The 21,667-nt window shown below is 46.6% G+C and overlaps 1 protein-coding gene across 1 annotated transcript; it reads left to right on the top strand.

Moving 5' to 3' along the window:
* Positions 1 to 2,352: 2,352 nt before the first annotated feature.
* On the top strand, positions 2,353 to 21,456 carry LOC125724508 (mothers against decapentaplegic homolog 7-like). Its single transcript, XM_049001241.1, has 5 exons — positions 2,353 to 2,393; positions 4,437 to 6,102; positions 7,168 to 7,221; positions 9,955 to 10,026; positions 20,546 to 21,456. The coding sequence occupies exons 2-5, from the start codon at positions 5,637 to 5,639 to the stop codon at positions 21,076 to 21,078; spliced, it is 1,125 nt and encodes a 374-aa protein (XP_048857198.1). The 5' UTR covers positions 2,353 to 2,393; positions 4,437 to 5,636; the 3' UTR covers positions 21,079 to 21,456.
* The last annotated feature ends 211 nt before the right edge of the window (positions 21,457 to 21,667 follow it).

Here is a 21,667-nt window from a genome sequence, read left to right as displayed (position 1 = left end):
CCACGCACACACCTACCTATGACCCTTGCGGAGAAAAGATTGGATTTATTTTGTATTTGGCAAATGCTTTTCTTTAGGGCAAAGCAGAATGCATTGCTGGGTGATTAAAGAGGAACACAAAGCATGTAAACCAGATAACTATCATCACCGGCTCTAAGCAATGAAACACTGCTGTTGAATTCATCCATCTCATCATTATAAAGTATTCTAAGCAATAGCAATACAAATAATCCACAATGCAATGCGAGTTCTGGGGTAATTAGTCACTGGTCTTCATGCTTTTATAAAGTACAATTAGGATGCAGGTGATAGAGAAGCTTCTCGTAATCATATATCACTAAACAATGTAACATTATACTGATTTTGCGGAATCTGCCCTTCACGAAGCAGGCCCATGATGTCCATTGAGCCCTTAGTGCATCCTAACTTGTTAACCACCTTCTTGCTAAGATGCAGGGAGGGAACCCCCCCCCCCTACAGGGTTTGCTTATTTTTCTTCCTACTTCTCTTAATTGTTTCGCCTAAGCTGTCATTTGGATAGCGGCTAATTTTCACGTTGCATTGCATAATATTGCATAATAGCCATTGATTAAAGGGTAAATGAAATTCTACGGATAAAATTAGAAATGGAATTACCTAAGTTCCCATTGCAGTCACTACGCAGGTCAACCGTCTGGGGGAAACATGTAACCCTAACCCTTTCCGCACATAAATGTTACACATATCCAGTGTCGACTCCCCTGCTCAAGACAAGCTGCTCGGAGTGGTCCGTCCTACTCACACACCAGTGTGGACAAAGCTATAGTTAGACAAACATCTAGCACCTGAGCCATTTCCGGATGTCCTTACTGCTGAAGGTGATGCTGTCTCACAAACTGATGTCTATTTCTGTTATAAATTCTCAAAACATTTATACTTTGCTGTCTGGATGCCTTTTATAACATTTACTTTATTCCTCTGCGGTTTCAGTGTCACTCTGTTGACTCAGAGTATTCTGTGTACTGGAAAGTCTTGATCTTAAACGGCTATTGCCAAATTTATGGGGTTTTTTTTTTCATTTCTGCTGTTTAGAATCACAGCCTTGTTTCAATATTGTGTGGCTGTTTGCTGTGTAAGGCATGCCAAATTTGAGGAATAAATTTACACTATATAATGTGCAATTATTTTCTAGAGTGCAGCTTTATAGACAAATAACCAATGGAAATATATTTTAAAACACTTAAGGTATTTGTCCGGGAACAGAACTGGCTGGCTCTATCAAGGGTCACACGCAGAGCCGAATCATTTGAAAACTGGCATTTAAGAAGCAGCAACAGCCACAGGTATTGCCACTCATGTGCAGGGCTTATCCAGTATTTACAGCCCCTTTTAAATACATGGGCTGTCATGTGCTGACACTGGGACTGGTGGTGGGAAGCGGAGGATGGGAAAGACTTCTTAAGGTGGCTTTGAGGTGTTCCAGGTGTCAGCGTGTTTGAGCCTCCAGACCAATAATGTGCTCCGTGACCTTTCCACTGGACACTTCCTGGATTCCTCTTGTTCTTCTACTGTATATTCTCCTCCATCAAAAAATTAGCAAAATATTAGACTCAGTATTTTTCCCTCCAATGAAAAAATCTTTAATGAAGTATTAGTACTACGACAACACAATCACTAATGCTGATGAGGACTCGACACCTGTGAATTGGTTTTTAATATAGTGTACAGGCATCAAACTTCCGTCAGTGTATATTTTGATATTTAAAGGTGGTATTTAGGATGAAGACCCGATGGCAGATGCTTAAGAGTGCAGACAGCAGTATTGAGTGTTGATTAAAGAAAATGCACTTTTTTTATTTCACGTCAAATGTGTTCCACGGGGCCACAGAGGGATGCAACAGGGGAATGTGAAGCGTTTACATCTGCGTGCACGTGTTGGATTTGAACCTCGAGTATGAAACTTGAGATACTGCAAAAGTCTATACAATACACACCTCGCAAGACTCTGAGCAGAGAGCAAGCGTCAGAGCGGTGAAAACAGACCATGGATTTCTGACATGAAGCATTTAGCATGTTATCCGGTTTGGGAAGCAGCGGCTTTCCGTGATAACTGGGCGACAGCGAGTGGCCGTGAGGCGAGGACTCCACTGGGAATAATGTGACAGGAATGACCAAGTAGGGGTCTCACATTCACAAGCTTCAAAGCCACAGTGTCACAGTAGAGTCTGTAAATGCCAGATAGCGGTTTGTGAAGGACAGGACTTAAGGATGTGTCTCGAAGTGTTTACAGGAAGCCAGAATCTAAATGCCCTGAGTGGATCTAAGACCAGGAAGGAGCTATAAGCTATGGGAGGCTTTGCGCATGCAGATGAAGAGTCCAGACATCTGGCCTCAACTTTAAGGGAGTAAACAAGGTGAGTAGACTGAGCAGTGCACATTTTTAGGCTTAAAATACAATATGTGCAATTATTACATAGCAGGAGCACAAAAGTCTACTTAGATATTCGTTACATAAACAGTAACCATATTATACTCATATTGTACTGTGCGTGTGTGTTTTAAATGTATATCTTATAAAGTTTTTTTTTTCAATTAGAAGCAACATGAGCAAAAACTAAGCATAAACAATGGCAAGTAGAATAAAACCAGCATAAATGATGGGGGTTTGTCGATTTAAAGGTTTTTTATTTGTGACATGCACAGTTATACAAGTACAACATAGTGAAATCAGTAAAAAAAAAAAAAAAGTAGGTTCATGTATATACGGTGGATTTAAAAAAAATTAAAACATTTAAGGCATTTACTTGTTTGTGGCTGCATTAATATAGTTTCCTCAGGGGCTAAAAGCCTTCTTAAGCTTTTCATGAACATTTAATGTATGTGCGTAGAATTGTGCAAATACATTCAGTCACTGAAATCGCCGCCGTCATAATAACGCACCCAGCTTCAAAGCGCTCGTCACAGCCCGCCGCTCTGTGACGTCACCCCCCCGCGCGCTGCGGTCGGGGAGGGGGGAATTGCCCTCGGACTACCTTAAATGCTGGAGGTTGTTAGCTGAGAGCAGCTCCTGCGCGGCGCCAGTGGGGAATCTCAAAACAAAGGGAGCGAGCGATTGACTGGCGGCGCCTCGGAACACGCATCTGCCATAATCATTATCATCCATCCCACTGCCCTGCAGCGACACTAACTGGCACCCGCATTTACATACTGCGCCTCCCCTGCAGTCTACAGGCACAATTACACTGCGCGGCATTTCTTCGCCTAGTTTACCTAAGTTTATTACTCCATTCGCAAGGCAAATGAATATATAACTGTGCTAGTAAAAAATAAATACTGTTGTTTCCTGTTTTAGTATTAATGAGATCAGATACCAAATAATTTGTTACTTGCAATATCTAAACTTTAGGTTTTTTTTATATCAGCGCCTTGGTACTGCATAGTGCTTATTATACGCGACGACTTAGTGAAGAAGAAAAAAGCTTCACATTAACGGCCCGCTATTGCTAATGATCAAGGGGAGGATACCCCGCCGGCTTGTGTTTGTCTTGGAGAGGTCACTTTGTTTCGTCTCTCAGTCCATCTCAGGTTAATGAAGGCTGACTCCGGCACACAGGCGTAGCTTGAGGAATCCCAAGCGCCTCCCACTGTTCTCATACTGCGGAGAGCGGCGCCTGTTCCAGTCAGGCTTTGGCTGCGGCCGATTCTCTATCAAAATTAAAACTAAACAAGTCCCAGACGGACATAAATAGAATACGTTACGAATGGAAATGTTGTAATTATTAATAACAGCACGCTGCAGCGAATGTGCTGTTTGTTAATACCATGCATTACACGCAATGCGGTACCAATAAAACCAGCTTAATGTATATATATGACTTCAAAGGAAAATGTCTTTAAAAATAATTTGTGAGGAATCGGTTTGCGATTGGAGGAAGGAAGCATAATGTTAATATTCAAAACTGTACCTTTAACACGGTCATAATGTTTTATATTCTTATTAAGTGTAAAAGCAGCACGAGTGGCATCCATTTGTTTTATTAACGTCTATAGAAATAAGTCCAGCTCTGTTCAAAACATTAAATGCCATTGATAAATTTCATTATAGGCTGATAATTCCCCCTTTTTTGGTCTAAGTTGTTTTATCATCATTCCACACTGCGTACCCACCAATTTGTGAAGAAAATTCAGATCAGTGACAGCAAAAGAATTGTGCGAGTGGAAATATATTACCAACAAAATAAATCGGCTTGCTGAATAGCATAACAACTTTCAGCAATACGAAAGCCTGTATTAATATCATAAACCCACCGAAATGTGAAAAAGGCTTCGCAAGCTTTTACTGACTGCTTCACAATCCACGCTAATATATATATATATATATATATTCAAGATTTCAGTTAATAAGTGAGAATGCCGTTTTTTGACAACTTTCCTTTTCCTCCCTATATATTTCCCAGTTGAATTTTCTTCCCTACAAAGATTCTTCTCTTGCGCCAAGTTTCATCTCTTGTTTGCGAAATACAATCACTTTTTTTAAAGCGACAGGGTGTCTAGACACCCACGTGATGGGGCGCGCCAATGCGCACTGGAGACCCGGCTAAGAGAAGAGAGCGCCGGGGAGAGACGGAGATAGCGAGCGAGAGAAGGCGAGGGAAGGCGAGGGAAGGGCGCGCAGGCAGTCCGCCTCTTTCCGGAAGATCGCATCACCTTCTACTACACTTGCAACTAGTTGTCTTTTTTTGCCAGGCAGTGTAACTTAATTTGAAAGAGGTCGGGAAAAATATACAAGTCATATTTTAATACCCGTACTATTCCATCGGAAAGCGAAAAATTCAGTGCATGTATCTTTTTTTTTCCTTCTTCATGTGGTATATCGCGGAATAGCTTCTGCTCAGGGTGTTGGATCTATCCGGACCCCATTGGTTCCTCGAAATAATAAGGTCTAATGATTGACGAGAAGCTCGCAACTGGCAGAGGGATATGTTACTTGGAGGAAAATAGAGAGGAAGACGGACACGGCAGAAGCTCAGCTTAGCTATTGCCCTGCACTCTTCGCAACTGGATCAAGGATTCTGTGGATTAAATCTTAAGAAACCCAGGACGACTTTGGCTTTGAAAGGAAACGTTACATTTTTGCATTTTTTCCCCCACTGTAGATTGTCATTATATTCCTCTGCATGTTACTACTAATGTCTACCTTCTTTTTCATGCCATTGAAAATTTGAAATAGTTACATTTATTAGGCTTATATGCAATTATTAGCCTATGGAACACAATGAAGAACCTTTTTTTATTTTAATATGTATTTTATTAAATATGCCAGCTCACATGTTGTAGCCTATTATTTAGGTCGTTTTTTTTTTTTTACCTTATGAGACAAAGTAAACATAACCGTGGATATAAAGTCCAAGTTTTGTCGTATTTTTTTTAGTTTTGCATATTTTATTACTGTACTCTGTATTTTTATATCTGCAAGAATTAACTTTAAAATAAGGATACTGGCGTATGCTACAGATTGTCTTTGCTGCTCCAATCCACAGTTTTTCCGTCATATTATTTCAGGCTGTTTGTCGTTGCCTGAACTCGGATCCCAGATTCTTCATGATTTGCGGACGTCATGCTCGTTTTTTAGCCGGGAAACCTTCTTTTCGTCCCGCATGTTTAGGACCAAACGATCGGGGCTCGTCCGGCGACTCTGGAGGAGCCGTGCGCCCGTCGATGGCGACGGGGAGGCGAATACTGGAACCCATGGATCCGGGGGCTGTTGTATGGGGAAGTCGACTAAGGTTTCCAAATCAAATCCCGGAATGGAGGCTGAATTAAAATCATTGACCCATTCGATACTGAAAAAAATTAAGGAAAAACAATTAGAGGCACTTTTACAAGCGGTGGAGTCGAAAGGGGGAGCAAGGAGCCCCTGTCTTCTGCTGCCAAGCAAAGTGGACTCCAAACTGGGTCAACACACATATTCGTTACCTTTGTTGCTCTACAAAGTGTTCAGATGGCCGGACCTCAGGCATTCTTCGGAATTAAAGAGACTATATTGCTGTGAATCGTATGGAAAAATTAACCCGGAGCTCGTTTGCTGCAACCCGCATCACATGAGCCGGCTGTGCGAACTTGGTATGTTTCATTTTCTCCTTTCTGAATATGATCGTGTCGGTTTATCAGCCGTGATGCGGGACCCGCGATGCGAAGCGAAGCTCGCTGTCAGTGGGTCGCAGTGTTTGATACCGGAGCGGCGAGGCTTCCGGATAAAGTTCAGAACCACGTTCCGACATTTGGGCCATGGACGTGATCGCACGCTTTTAGCTGTTTGACAGTGAGGAATCGTCAATGAATAATCTATTAAAATTATGCACCTAGTATTTGGATTTACTAAGATTATTATTATTATAATTAGCTGCTAATTCGGCAAGATACTTCTTTGTATTTACCCTGCTCTACAAGAGTGGTTTCGGCACTTAGGATGGAGTTAAAGTTCAGGACTGTGGTTTACGACCATTGATAGGATGTGCCAGTATACCTGCAGCTTTAATTAATACACCTTTCCCAGATGTAAAGCTCATTGATAATTACTGTTTTCAGGTGGATATGTGTTGAAAGATAAATGTACATAGTAATACCAGCCTAAAAAGAGTGTTTGGAATTTTTTGATTTTCCCATAGCGCATGCAAAAATGTTATTTTTATATAACTACAAGCATCATAATCATACTACTATATAAACACTAAACTGTTCATCGAACATGCGCTAGTACTACTGTGCGTACATGCATTTTTAATGATAAAAATAAATGATTACGTATTTTTTAAGTAAATGCGGCCAAGCCTGCATCAAATGAACAAACAAATACCAACGGGTTTAAAAGAAGGCTTAAAGGTGGTGAGGGATTTTCTGAGTCGTCTGGATCAAGTTTGCGGTTTGTGCCGTGGACGGCGTCCAGCTTGAGCCGAGAGAGCCGTATCGCACGGCCCGGGTCGCAGATAGCCGGGAGACTGGCGCCAGGCGCCCCCTTGTTTATCTGACTGCTAAATATCAAGGCAGATCGCCGCCGCGCTGCCCTGCCTCCAGCCCTCACTGCTAAGACAAACAGTTTTTTTTCTGAAAGAATGCCACTGTTATCGCAACTTTCTATCTCCCCCTTTCTCATGGTCCGCTCTGCTCTCTGGTATTTTCTCGTTTCAGAGTCCCCGCCTCCTCCTTATTCTCCTTACCCAATGGACTTTCTTAAACCACCTGGTGAGTTTTATTTTTTTTTAACTTGTCTTATGGGAACATTTAGTGACCTGGGTTTCATTCAGATGACCAAACACATTAGTTTATTATGTCTGTTGTGTAATACGAACGCGTAATTTGCACTACCTTAATTATACCCTGAGACATTGCAGTTAATATGACCAATGTTCCTGCTACTCCTGGCCCTTTAACTGTAGTAATGCGTGCTCTCGGATGTTTATTTTTGCGTTTTTTTGTGCAAATGTCTTTGCTGGAGTGTAGGATTTGATTTGCTTATTTTGCTGTTGTTCTGCTATGGAGACACACGCTGCTGAATGCTCTAATTGATAACTTCACAGACAGTGACTCCAGGGCTGTTGGGACTGTGCAATAGGGCTGTCGGGACTGTGTAATAGGGCTGTCGGGACTGTGTAATAGGGCTGTCGGGACTGTGTAATAGGGCTGTCGGGACTGTGTAATAGGGCTGTCGGGACTGTGTAATAGGGTGGCCGGTCGCCACGGCCTGGTCTCCACTGGCAGAGGCTCTGTGGCTGTTGTCTTGCACAAACTTTCTTGGCTGACTGTTGACCCGGCAGGGCACATGAACGACACCTGCGCTGAAACGCAGTCAGTATCCGGAGTTGTGGTGGGGGGGGGCATCAATGGTTTGTGGTTTGTGTTGGTGGCAATCAGAAATGCGAGGACAGTCCTAGTCCTTCCCCACCACAGCATTTGTGGACATTTGCGATTTATTTAAATCCACTTAGTTTCCTTCCACTTTTCTCCTTTACGCTTGGCAGCCATAACACATTCTCTCCCCCGCCCCCCCTCCCCCCTGACTGTCAGACCCACCCTCCGAAAGCCTCTGTACCTAGCATGAAGCACCTCTTGGATTCCATCCCCTGCTGCTTTGCTTATGTCCCCTCCCCCGTGAGACACGCAGCCCCACGCAGCACTCCCCGTCCGTTGGAGACGTCCCAGGGGTCAGCTAGGACCCCGTTAGCCATATAAGACACTCTGGGGCTGCTTTCCTGTCTGTTTGTCATCTTAGCGGCGAGGGGCCGATTGCAAACCCAGAATCGGACCAGATACACTGTGTCAGAACGGTACTTGTGTCCAGCTACCCTGATGGTCGTTTGCCTCGACATCGCTGAGATTCGGTCATTCTCTGGGGTCGAGTTGACAGCGAGGGGGGGGGGGGCATTAAGGGTCAGGCACTAGTAGTGAAAAACGTGACTGGCTTTTATGCCTAGGACATTGGTTTCAGTTTCACTGAAGAGAGCTTTTTGTATTTTTGTGCGCAAGTGAATTATTAATTTATTGTTAATAATTAATAATTATTAATTGCTATGAATAGACATGCCCAGGCATACTATAGAGAGGTCCCACCAGGAGTAGGGAAGGCCCCTTTAAGGGGGACCTCTGTCCAGCTGCACTTGATAGCTGGATTTTTCTTGCTTCTGAAGACTTTTAAGAAGGGGAAAATATTATATTTGTCATAGAGTATGGTTGTCAGTTGAGGTCAATGTCTTTGTAATGGAATGCTGTCTAAGGGACAATGAGCCAAGCTTCTGAAACTGTGGCACTGTGCTCCAGTTGCTGTGACAGGCCATGGACCACACCTCACCCTGAAGACACGTTTCACCTTCTGTGAGCCAGCAGATGAGCCTGGAGGCCCAGCCTGTTACCATAACTGCAGGCTTGGTGGGTGGAGGGGTCCCCCCCCACCTCCCCAGCTCGTAGGAGACTTTATGTCTAACTAGACCAAAGAAGGCAGGATGTAGGGGGACAGCAGTCTTAAGGGGCGTTTGAGCCACATTGCTGTTGCAACACACTGTCATGGCAACGTCTGAGATGCTGAAGCATTGTTTCCAGTGCACTGCAGGAGAGGGAATGAGACCCAGGGATAAAACGCTTTGATTCTCCGACCTTTAATTGGCTGAACATCTCCAGAAATGATGCGTATTTTTATGTTCCACATGAGCGCTGTACCCGAATGGTACTGAGCTGCACCGAGCAGAGGGAAGAGGAGGAGAATGGAAGGAATGGTCCCTTGTGCTTGCTGGCAGGCCGCTGAGAGCACGTAGGGAATCACTGCCAGACAGAGTCCCCTCTCCTCTGGTGTTCAGGCCTCATTAAGTGGGTCCCACCACCCCCCTACGTTATTCCAGTATTGCGTGTGACACGGTGGGTCGCATAGGACCGGTCAGGCTTGCGTTTGGATGTTCTGTTTATGTGCTCTGTGAAATGGAAAAGGGAAAACAGCACAACTGCACCGCCGAGCCAACTTTCCCAGGCTGTGACTCGTGGCGTTTCTGTACAGTAACTGACCTGTGACTGATTTCTGTGAGTATGCAAGACCGGAGGATTGGCGATTAACTCGTGTTTAAGGTTATAAATGATGCACTTTTATGACGTTCATTTTAGCTGAATTCTACTCAATGGCGAAACGGTGTGTTTACGGTAAATCAGAGGATACTGGGGTCCGTCGCCTTTCGCCGCCATTCTCACCGTGACTCGTCCTGCACCTCGGTCGCCGTTTTACAAGCTTCTGTAACGAGCGGGTTTCTGCAGGGGCTGCTATTGGAAGCGAGACCCTAGCTGTGATTGGCTATGCCTGCTCCAGAGTGGGGGGTGGGGGAGTAGGGGGTCAGGCCAGATCGACGCCTGGCTTGGCGTCGTTGCGAATTTCACACTGCGATTAACGGGCTCACGGCCACTAAAACCTTGTCTTTTCTCTGACTCTCTCTCCTCCAGACTCTGCAGACGCTTTGCCTACTTCCACCGAAACTGGGGGGATTAACTATTCGGCCCCTGCGGGGCTTTCAGGTAAGGTGCATAACCTGCGGCTCCCCCCAACCCATCCCACCTCTTAAGCACATGTCATGTTGGAAAAACACACAAAAAAAATCGCTTCACCCAGGAGAGAAAACCAAACAGATGGCTGATTGGTCGACTAAAAGACACTGAGAGATAGTGGACGTGACATGACATAAACTCCTGTATCCATTTGAATGATACTAGCTGGGTAACGGGGTTATCCTGCTGCAAATAACCTTCCGGATCATGCTGTGGGTGCTTCCAAGGAAACAGATGCTCTAGAACTGCTCTTTTGAAAGAGATGCTTTCTCCTGTGAATCAGGACACTGCAGTTTAGTTTAGTGTCTGGGTTTGATGGGGTCTGTAACGGAGTCTGTTATCTGCCTGATTACAAACCCCGATAGATATGGCTCTCGGGTGAGTGGGCGGGTGGGGGCATGGGGTGCAGTGTTTAGTATTTGGAGAGGAGATGGGGGCTTATCACATTTTCCTCAGGATGCCACATAAAAAGAGAGCCAGGAAGTGGCAGTTATTAAAAGGGGGAGGGGGTCTTAAGAGTTTTAAGTTACTGATAACATCTCAGCGGGCCGGCCCAGCCTGCAGGGTGGAGCTGAGGGCAGGGAACGGGGACTCTAGGAAGAGCAACAACCTAGAGTGCCCCCCCCCAACCCGCGTAAAGTGTTTAAGATTTGGATGGGGGGAAACAAAAGGGAGATAGATAGAACAGGGACAGAGCGCTAATCAGTCCAGGCCCCCTCCTCTCTGCCACAAAGGTCCTTCTCGTTTTGGAAGAAACTCGATAAGAAAGTGTTTATTATGGGGAATGTTGGGGGGGGGGGGGCAAAAAAGTGGTAAGTGGGCTTTCCTGCTCTCTGATTCTGCAGTGCACAGATGTTTCTCATCACCAGGAACCGTTTAAAGTTTTATGGCAGCCGGTGCGTGCGAGATGTATATCAAATATTATTTTTGTTGTTATTTTTTTCAGAGGTTTGTTTTTCACAGGGTCGGCTGGTTGGTAAACGCAGCTCTGTAATGGGGTGTTTTTGAGCGTGGGGGCTGGGCACCCCCGCGAGCAGGCGGGCGGGCGGGCGGGGCGTGACGTCAGACTTACTGTCGGATGGGGATTTTTATCTCCAGTTAGTGCTGTGATAGATCTGGAAGGAGCGAATGGATGACCTGGAATTTGGTCGTAGCTGGAGTTTGGGGAGGCTGGCTGTAATCCCCGTCGTTAGGAGTAACAGGAGAGGCCGTGGTAATCAGCCCTGACTCGGGGACAGTCTTCAGCCATTAACCTAAAGCTGCTTCTCCTTGTCCTGACCCAGGACTCATTTTACATGGAGCACACACTGTGAAATGGTAATGTGGCGTCCCCCCCCCCGCAGACTCGTCCATGCCCCAGCCCCCACATCACCCTCCGCCCACCCTGTTCTCCTTCCTGGCTAAGCTCACAGCACTGTGAGTGTGAGCAGTGGATTGGGGGGGGGGGGCTGTGCAGGGGCAGGGTTGGGGGCTCAGCTGGAATCCCCTAGGGGCTCTCACAAAGGAAACCAGGGGTCATCCCAGATGGTCGCCCCGGCAACTTCCCTGCTTCTCAGCCCCCCTCCCCGTTTGGCTGGAGACGCTGGACTTAGGGAGGGAGGAGGGGCTGTAGAGGAAATCGTTACCTTTCATTCGTTAAAAGGACAGCAGTATGTTCCCCGAGCGGCACTGCGTGCTCCGGCCTCACAGGAGACACGCGAACAGCGTGAATCCGTCCACCGTTCCTGGGTGAGGCATGTGAAGCGTTTCCTACTCCTTCTTCCTTTTAAGGCCTCTATTTTGATGTTTACTTTAAAGCCCCTTTACGGGGGGTGGGGCGTGACACTGTCGCTGTTGGAGGGGGGCCTCGCCTATATATGCTTAAGCACTTCATTGTAGTTCACTTAAAACGAAGGCAGTTCAGAAACACAGCTGTCCTAAACAAAATATTTAAAATCAAAAATAAACGAGAGGCATTAAAGTTCTCCCCCCATACTGAGGCCTAGCTGGTCTTTGTGGGGGGGGGGGAGCGGTGGGTGGGATGAAGAGTTAACTAGAGTGCAGCGGTGTGCAGCTTTACTGCCAGAGCGGGCGGCGGGCCAATGCAGGGCTGCTCTCTGGCTCTCACTCCCCCGCCGGAGTGCGCCGCTGCACGGGGACGGAGCCTTGGCCAGCGCCGCCTGGAGCTCTTGGCCTCCAGTCCCCCGTCGCCGCTCCTCCGCCTCCTCTTCGCTGGGCCTTTCCTGGCAGCCGCTTTCTTCTGTGGTCAGGGTGGGCTGCTCCGCTTGGCTTCTTAAATCTGGGGTGGGGGGCTCTAATTCTCACAGAACAGGCTCTCTCTTCTGGCACCTTTTGTGTGTGTGTGTGTGTGTGTGTGTGTGTGTGTGTGTGTGTGCATGGTCCCAGGATGAGAAAAGGCACCAGCCCCCCATACCGCATCTGTCTCTCTCTCTCTCTCTCTCTCTCTCTCTCTCTCTCTCTCTCTCTCTTTCCTTTACCCCCCCCCCCCCCCCTTTTGAAAATTCCCCAGTTATTGCCGAGTGCCACACTTTTGCACGCGACGTTCCTTGCAGGTCTTTAAAATGTTCCCGGGTTACATGCCCTCAGTCTGCACGCTCCAGCGGTGGGGGGGGCGGGGGAGGGGGAGTCTACTGCCGCCGCTGAGGAGCGGCTCCAGAGAGCCCTTTGTAAGAGGATCCGCTGCAGTGGCTCTGGAGGCCCCCTGGGGGCCCGTTGCTGGTCTGGGTTAGGCCAGGGATCGAATGACCCTCTCGGCTCCTGGCTGCAAGCCCTCGGTCAGAGCAGCTTCCTCTACGGGGTTAAATATAGGCCGTGGGTATGGGGGGTATTATTAAACGGAGCTGTAGGGTCTGGGCTGGCCATCCTGTCCCCAGCTAATCACAACATTGCATTTTTACAAGCAATGTTCTCTACGCACTTTTTCCCCTCCATCGTACCACACCTGTCACGTTAACCTGCGTCTCCCCCACTACAGCCAAGGGACCAACTCTTACTGCAGCTTCATCTTTTGCTCATGAAAAATCAAAAATAAAACTCAAAATTAATGCTGGTTTTTGTCCATTAGCATGTAGCTTCCCGCTTTAGCGTGGCTAATCATTTATATTTGTTACATTTTCCGCTATGATAACCTTAAATTCACCATATGGCTGCTTTTCTTATACGCCTCATAAATGTGCTAAGGCTTGATTTGTTTTTCGTTTTAATTAGGCACTGCATATGAATCACTGTGTCTACAGATAAATTTCTGCATTTAATTAACTGACGTAACATAATATTCTATGGACAGACAGCATGTTTTGTATATGCTTAGGCATTCGGGAGAAGTACGACAGGCATTTGTGTCTTTCTGCTAAGGGAATCTGGCTGTCTCGGTGAAATGGATCGCAAATCCTGGTGTACTTATCTGTATTCTTAAGAGCTTGCAGACTAAATGGGCTGGCTAGCAAAGTTATATTTTAACTCTATATTTATATAGCTTTTCTTTCTGTATATTAAAAGAGCAAACACTAAGCCTGTTCCACTTCTCAGCCTGGCGGGCTGACCAAGCGACAGACCTCTCGGTACGGACTCCACTTCCATCCACAGTTGAGACTCTGGCTTTACCCAGACGTAGCCTGGTGTCATTATGCTGTCTGAAATCAGGGGTAAAAAAGTCGCAGACTATTGAAACAACACAACTGGCTGCCATGTAGGACTTGGGTGAGATCAAGTGCATTTCAAAACGAAGGCTCTGTTTATGTTGAAAAAGGCCTGGGTTAATTGGGTCTCGAGGCGAGGGGAAATTTCCACCAATGGGGACGGAGCCTGCTGCTTCGGGAGCCTGACTGCAGAGAGGTGGGCCCTGTGCCGCTCGACCGACAGCCCACTGGCAGACCTGGGTTTTGTGTCATGGCAGAGCGCCGGGAACAAGGTATTCATTGTTAGACCAACTTTCTGCAAGGTATCGAGTTTGGACAGAACTGGCCGATTGGGTACCACGCTGGAATGTTCTACACCCCTTCTGTTTTTGCGTTTTCTAAACTAAATGTATTTATAAGCTTTGCTAGTGGATTCTCCTTCCTCTTCTGAATGTCCCAGGTTGCCATGCCGACTCGATCCATGATCTTGTAGGTCTGTTGACGCGGCATCATGAACAGGGACAGGGAAGGTCGCCTTTAGGGTCAGCGTTGGCCCTCCCCAGTCCACCAGGCAGCAGCGGAAGTTGCAGTATAGATTTCCCTAGGAGATCGCAGGTGTTTAGCGGGGGTAAATTCCTACAGGCAAGGGAGAGTGTTGGTGTATCGGTGAGATCGGCCTACTGCCCCAGGAAGGGGCGAGAGTAGGAATACTGTTCCCACTCAGAAGCCAGGAGCGGCTGGTAGTGATTCTCTGACGTTCAGCGTTTGGTCAGGAGTTAAGGCTGCACGAATCCCTGTGTTTGTATTTACGCTGGGAAAACTGGACTTTTCCTTAATTTTAAAAACATGCAATGTGCATTTTTCATTTTATAAAGAATATTTCCTGTGTGAGTTAAGCTTTCCTGCTATATTGTTTATGGTTCCTGGATTGAAGAGGAAAGGCCTGCGTTTTCTCCTTATGTAACACACTTCCCTAATGAGCGTTTTCCTTCGCTAAATGGCCTTCCTCCAAGCTGACATCTGATGAGTGCCGAGCCCCATGGCCACGCCCCCCCTGCACCCGCTTACCCTCCACGCCTCCCTTTCTCCGGTGCCAAAATGTCAGCTGTCGCGTCTGCCGTCGCTGCCGGGTCACTGTAGCTAATTACTGGTGCGTCGAGATGGCCTTACAGCGATCTTCATTGCCATGCCGGCCATACGGCTGGATGAAGGCAGAGAGTGCACTCCTTCTTTAGGCTTCTCCACAGTTGGCTCACTTCATCATGTTTACTACGGGCCATCTCCACTGCATCTCGTGCGCATTGGAGAAGTTGCGGGGGAGGGCTGGGGGGGGGGGGGGCAGGGGAAAGGGGGGGGAGGGGGTTGGCGGTCACCACCAGGCAGTAGATTTGGACCACCCTGGCAGAGAACCGTCAAGGCAAGCGATGTAGGAGAATAAACAAGCACCCCAGGCCCTCATCTGTTAACATGGGCTTATCGGTCTCAGAAGAGTCAGAATGCGCACTTTATATTTAACTTCACTTCCTGTGTAGAGCAAAAATGGAAAAATGGAAGAAGTTATTAAAGTCCCTACCCTGATCTGTGTTGCTGGGTGTCAGCAGGATGAAAGAGCAGTTTGGTGTGTGTCTGTGTGTCTGAGTGTACATGTGGGTCAGATGTCCCCACAATGTGATAAAAACCTGTTATATCGACGTTGTGGGGACCATTGTTTTGGTCCTCAAAAGGGGAAATTCAATTTTATAAAAATCTGTGACAGCAATCAAAAATCTAAAATGTATGAACGTCTGCCAGACAATCTGAGTGACTGTATGTGGGAGTGTTTGCGTATGTTGCATGTATGTATTTGTGTGCTTTCCTCTCAGTATGCGTGTCTCTGTGGGTACATTTCTGTGTGTGTGTGTGTGTGTGTGTGTGTGTGTGTATTTTGATATTACATTGTGGGGACCAAATGTTCCCCACGATGTAATAAAAACCTGTTATATTGGTGTTGTGAGGACCATTTCTCAGGTCCCCACAAAGGTCTGTAAACGAAAAAGTTAGGGCTGGATAGGGATTAAGGTCTTTATGTTGGGATTAGAGTTTTCCCTGTAGAAATGAATGGAGAGTCCCCACAAAGATATAATTACAAACTTGTGTGTGTGAGTCTGTCTGTGTGTGTGTGCGTGAGCGTACGTGCATTCACGCGCACACGTGCCTTTGCCGGTCTGTGTGTTCGCTTCCTGGAATAGAAACTCGTTCAGGGTAAGGAGTCAGACGGAGGTAATGATTAACTTTTTCAGACGGCTAGCGTCTGGTGCGCCCGGCTGTTTGCCTCTCACTAACCCCCCGCCCCTGACCCACGCCGGAGGCCTGCAGTATCACCGAGGCAGGAGGGTGGAACAAAGGTAACTGCTAACCGTCTGGAGTATCCTAGACTGTGAAGGTCTCCCTCCACCATATCTCTTGTCAGCTTTTTGACACGATGGTGTAAGAGGCAGTGAAGTCACATGTAGCTAATCGTCCCCGTAATGTTTCGCTTAACGGGAAGTTCTCTCTATTGTACATTTGTCTCACCGTTTCGCCGCCGAGTCGCCGCTGTGAACGCACTTTGTTCTCTGTTAAAGTGACACCGAAAAATTTCACGCCTATAGCTGCTACTACAATGACTGGTCTTCATGACATCACTGATGAATGCCGGCCAGAGGCTTGCGAGTGTTGCATTCTGGGTTGACGCTGTCACACGGGACACTCGGTTGTGTGGGAAGCTCGCCGCCGTCTTGACCGCGTACGCTCTGGGGCGTGCTCAGCCCTGTAGATGTGCGAAATGCCGAGGGCTTGAGTGCTTGATCTAACGGTTATCTCCCTTGGATAAATCACTTAGCTTTCTTCCCACTCTTCAGTAAGGGAATTCATTCATATTTACTCAAGGAACTCGGGTTAAGTACATTGCTCAGGGGTGTACCAGTTTAATGCTACACTAGCTCTTGCCCACCTGCTCCACTCCCATGTGCTTTCTGCTCCTACAGGCTTTATTCATCACAGACCATGCTGTTCTGAGCATATGCTGTTTTTAGGTTCATCGCAATGTCTCCTGTCAAAGCCTCAGTAATGGGCAAAAAGGTAGTAAAGAGGTTCTAAAAGTGTGACCGATGGAAGTTATTTGTACAGAACATATGAATAAAAAAAAAAGCAATTGTTTGCAGGACAAACAAGCCTTAGGAAAAGTTGGGGGTTATTTGCAGAGAGACACAATTAGTGTAAACTCTAGCACTGGCAGGCCGTGGAATGTCCCCCCCCCCCCCAGCCCAGGGGCCCATGTGAGTTGGAACAGGGGGCACAGTCTGGGGTTATGTGCTGTAATTTACTCACCCGCTGAGGCCCAGGCTGCTCGTGGTCGCTCAGAGACTGGCTGTTTGTCCGTCTCGCTGGGCCAGAGCACCCAGAAAGCTGAACGGCAGGCAGACACAGCAGAGCAGAGCGGCTTTTCAGGGGGTCACCGCGGTGAGGGATGGAAAAGCCGGAACGCAGCATTGATAAGACGGGAAGTCAGCACTCGGAGCTCAGCTAGTCCTGCGAGGAGTGCGTCAGAAACACATTCCGACAGATTCGCAGAGCCAAGCGGCTATTTGGGAGTAGAAAGACTCCTCTCTGGTATCGTTCCGTGGCCGCCTTGTTCTCTGCATGGCGGCAGGAGTAAACGTGTGAAACCTTAACTTAGTTCCACTTACAGCCCCCCCCCCCCCCCCACCCCCTAGAGTGGCGTCGCTGTTGCACGCTTTGCTGGTAATTGATGTGTCGACTCGTGGCAGAGCCAGACGCCTGTTCTGCTCCTGCGTTTTTAATGTGGGTACTCTGGTCGTCGGAGCAAACTGAAGGCTCCTTGAGAAACTGAGAAGTGAGGAAGCCGATGTGTGGGGAGTGGGGGGGGCAGGGGGGGGGGGGGGGGGTAAAGGCAGTGGATTTAAGATGCCTTTGCTTGCATACAGAGTCTCGTCTACTTTGTAAAAAATTTTCCATGGATTGGTATTGTCTTTGAAGGGGGCTGGGGGGGCTGATCGGGGGTGTGAGGTTGCCCCCTGTTCCTCCCTGGTGAGCTGCCGACGCGGGCGGTGCCTGATAAACAGGGCCTCTTGGAGCCAGCCAGCCCCCGCCAACCTCTCCCCGCTCTCCATAGCGTTCTTATCTGATGGTATTATTCTGGAATGCTTTCCGCCGCTGCTTTCGCCTCAGCCTCCTGTAGTCGGTGGGGCGGAAGGTTAAACAGTCCCCCCCCCCATGCCCCCCCAGCCCCTCTCCTGCTGGGGTATGCCCAGATGGGACGACTGGCAAGTCGGCAACACAGCCTAGATTGATGACCCATGTCAGACCGAGGAGCGCGGTGTAGCGTGCCAGAAGTTAGGAAACTGGCAGGCGGCGGAGTTAGACACGGTGCGTCTGGAGCACGTCTGGAAGAAAACGGCGGCCGGGGACAGGGATCCGTGCTCTTAAAAGGGGCACTAAAGCGAATGGCTACGATCAAGCTCTCGTCCTTAAGACAAGTACTGACAGGTATCCCCCCCCCACCACCAGAACAGATGCAGATTATGGTCTTGGGGGAGGATGTCTGGGCGTTCTCAGTGTGCTCAATGGGGAAGCAGGTATCGTGCCTCTTAAAAAAAAAATCGCGGAAGTTTCTAGTTCAAGTCTCCGGAGAGTCCCTACTATTAAACAATTTAGCAAGGTCTTTAACCTACTTGCTAATCTATATATATATATATATATATATATATATTCGTAAGTAGTTTAAGTAGTTAAGCACAGAAATAATGATTCTGATAACTGATTATAATTAACTGGGTCTTTTTTAGATTCTTCGCTCATGGGTTTTACTTAAAAAAAATGTCCCTTTGAAGATGAATACCTTGGCCAAAAGACATTTAGCACTGCAGTGTGCCTGGGACTAGATTAAAGGCAATGCACTGGGGCTTCAAAGAATTGTCTATAGCTCGTTGGAAATAACCCCCCTCTTGTATCTGCATCGCTCCTTCATCCTTAAATGCACGCTGCATCCTTTCCTAATAACAGGCTGCTGTCACTTTAAGAGACCTGCTGGGGTACTACGCAATTAACATAACTGAACAGTTCCCTCTACCCATGTTTAGAAAATTATGGGGTGTACTTGGCGTCCTATAAAGATGAAAGGAACAAAGAGGGGAAGGAAAACACTGCAGAAATGAACCCCAATGAGGGATTTGGTTACTTTTTATGCACAGCAAATGCTTTTAAAAGCTCCAGACTCAGGCTTGGAATGAGGGTTTTTCTGAATGGAAAAGTCTGGTATTTGGTCTCCTCATCATCATAATTTTGCGTGTTTATTTCTTAAAGGAGAACGGTAGTCAGATTTGTCATTTAATATGGTTTGTAAAATTCATCAAATGTAGATTCAGAAATGGGGGGAGGGGGTGTGTGTGGGCTGTCCTGAATCCCAGCGTCGGCTCCAGAGAGGCAGGATGTAATTACATATATATAATGGTGCCCATGTGTTTAAAGGGGCAGCGTTATAAAAATTGATGAATACAATTTTTAACAGATGGGGTGCTGAAATGCCCAGTGTTAGTGAGCAGGGAGATCTTTGCATGGGAATTGTACTTCTAATTTCCATGGAAATGTCAAGCTGCCCAGAGGCACGAACCATGTAGTTGATAAACTTCTCTTCTGTTTATAAATGTGTGGTTTTTCTCTGGGAAAAGTTTGTCTATGGAAAAAAAAACACCCCCTACTTTTACAAGAGTCTAGCATTTTTCCATCAATTTGTGTCCAGCGGTGCCAAACACACAGGAAACCAGGACAGAATCAATTACCTTTGATTTATTATTATTTATTAGCTTCGCAGACACCGGAATCCAAGAGGCTTTTAGATTTTTTTTTCTATTTATACCTCTGACCTGAGCTGCTTAACTCAGAGTGAAGTAAAATGCTTTGAGTTCCTCAGATCACAGGTCCAGTTTCCTAAAAGCTTTATGCCAGTGTCTGAATATCCCCACATGAAGCCCACCTCTTTATTTTTTACCATAGTTTTACCTCTGTGTCTCAAACTAACATAGTAGTATAACTGTTACTATATCCTCAAAAGGCTTTTGGAAGTAGAGGTGAAAATGGTTTTAGGAATAGGGATGAAATGGTCATCGGTTTCACGATAAAATCACGGTAAAATTCCAGACGATTAGCATTACTATTTCGAATTTTAATTATCATTAAAGCTGTGGCTGATTACCTCACTTTGAAAAGCTCATGTTAAATACTGTCAAGCTTCATCCAAAGGTAGCGACAGTCTCCCAGACGCAGGTGTGCAGGCGCTGCACGCAATATGGGTTTGTTTGGTGTCAGGGAGAACATGCCAGAAGGCAGTGACCATTGGCACTGACAGTGCTCCGAAGGTTTTTAATGTTAATGCACATTTGATGTGGTTTTCATTTGTTTACATAAGGTATTGGCTATGTTATAATTGTAATGTTCATATGCATTCATTTTATTTATGGTTTTCTATTTTAAAAGTATTTTTGGAACATTATCAGCGAATTTTAACAATGCCGATAACCATGATTATTTCGGTCACTATAATCGTGATATTAAATTTTCATACTGTTTCATCTCTATATAGGAGTAAACACATAAATGTACATACTCATACAAATATACATGCTTGTTTATTTCCTGATTTATTCTCCTTGTCCTGTTAGAATTAACCCCTATTAATAATTGATTATTTCCATATTCAGTGCTAGCAGGAACATTATCGCTTTCGAGTGTCGTGAGAAGGAGGCGAGCCAAACACAGGCCCGCGTTGCTTTACGGATACATGCACGAGATTTCTGACACTGACCTGGCTCCCCCACCCCTCCCTCTCTCATCAGATTCCCAGAGTCACCAGGAGGAACGCACTCCCTGGTGCGTGGTGGCATACTGGGAGGAGAAGACCCGCGTCGGGCGCCTCTACTCTGTCCAGGAGCCCTCCCTGGACATCTTCTACGACCTACCTCAGGGGAACGGCTTCTGCCTTGGGCAGCTAAGCTCGGAGAACAAGAGCCAGTTGGTGGAGAAGGTGCGCAGCAAGATCGGCTACGGCATCCAGCTGACGCGCGAGCAGGACGGCGTGTGGGTCTACAACCGCAGCTCCTACCCCATCTTCATCAAGTCGGCCACACTGGACAATCCCGACTCGCGGACGCTGCTGGTGCACAAGGTGTTCCCCGGTTTCTCCATCAAGGCCTTCGACTACGAGAAGGCGGGCAGCCTGCGGCGGCCCAACGACCACGAGTTTTCACAGCAGCCGAGGACCGACTTTACCGTGCAGATCAGCTTCGTCAAGGGCTGGGGACAGTGCTACACCCGCCAATTCATCAGCAGCTGCCCTTGCTGGCTGGAGGTCATTTTCAGCAACCGGTAGCAGCGGGTTTGACTAAAATAAGTGGGGAGGGGGGGGTTACACAATGCAAACCGAGAAGTCGAGTCAGAATTCAGTGACTAGTTTTAAATGACGTAGATTTAATTAATAAGAAAAGAAAAATGTATTTTATGTTATATATATTATTACTTGTAAATATGAAGACGTTTTATATACAGCATTATTTATGTATTGTGCAATGTGTTCATGAGAGAGAAAAGATGCACTTTGCTTAATATAAATGCAAAAAAATGCCAAAATTTTAAAATAATACCTGAGACACAAGATTGATGTTTTTTTTCTATGGGTTTTCTAACCCAGCTGAATGTTTTTAAAAGGAGGTTAATGTTCTGTTCAAATTAAACCACACCTTTACCTTTATCTCCCTTCTCCTTCTTCCTCTCACAGGAAACCTTATACATGGTATCTCTCAGTTCCTAAAAGTATATAAATATATCCTTAACAAAATAAGTCCAGTATGCTTAGCGTTGTTGACATATGCAAAAGTATGTGCAGTTGTCAAAACTATTTTTGTGGCATTTTCCCGTTTTATTCAGGACCCACCGGCTTGGTATGTTATCTCGGTTCCTCC

Source organism: Brienomyrus brachyistius, chromosome 2 (genome assembly GCF_023856365.1).
Source record: "Brienomyrus brachyistius isolate T26 chromosome 2, BBRACH_0.4, whole genome shotgun sequence".
NCBI classification, from domain to species: Eukaryota; Metazoa; Chordata; class Actinopteri; order Osteoglossiformes; family Mormyridae; genus Brienomyrus; species Brienomyrus brachyistius.
Note: the sequence above shows the minus strand (reverse complement) of the source record. Positions and strands in the feature narration are given on the sequence as shown.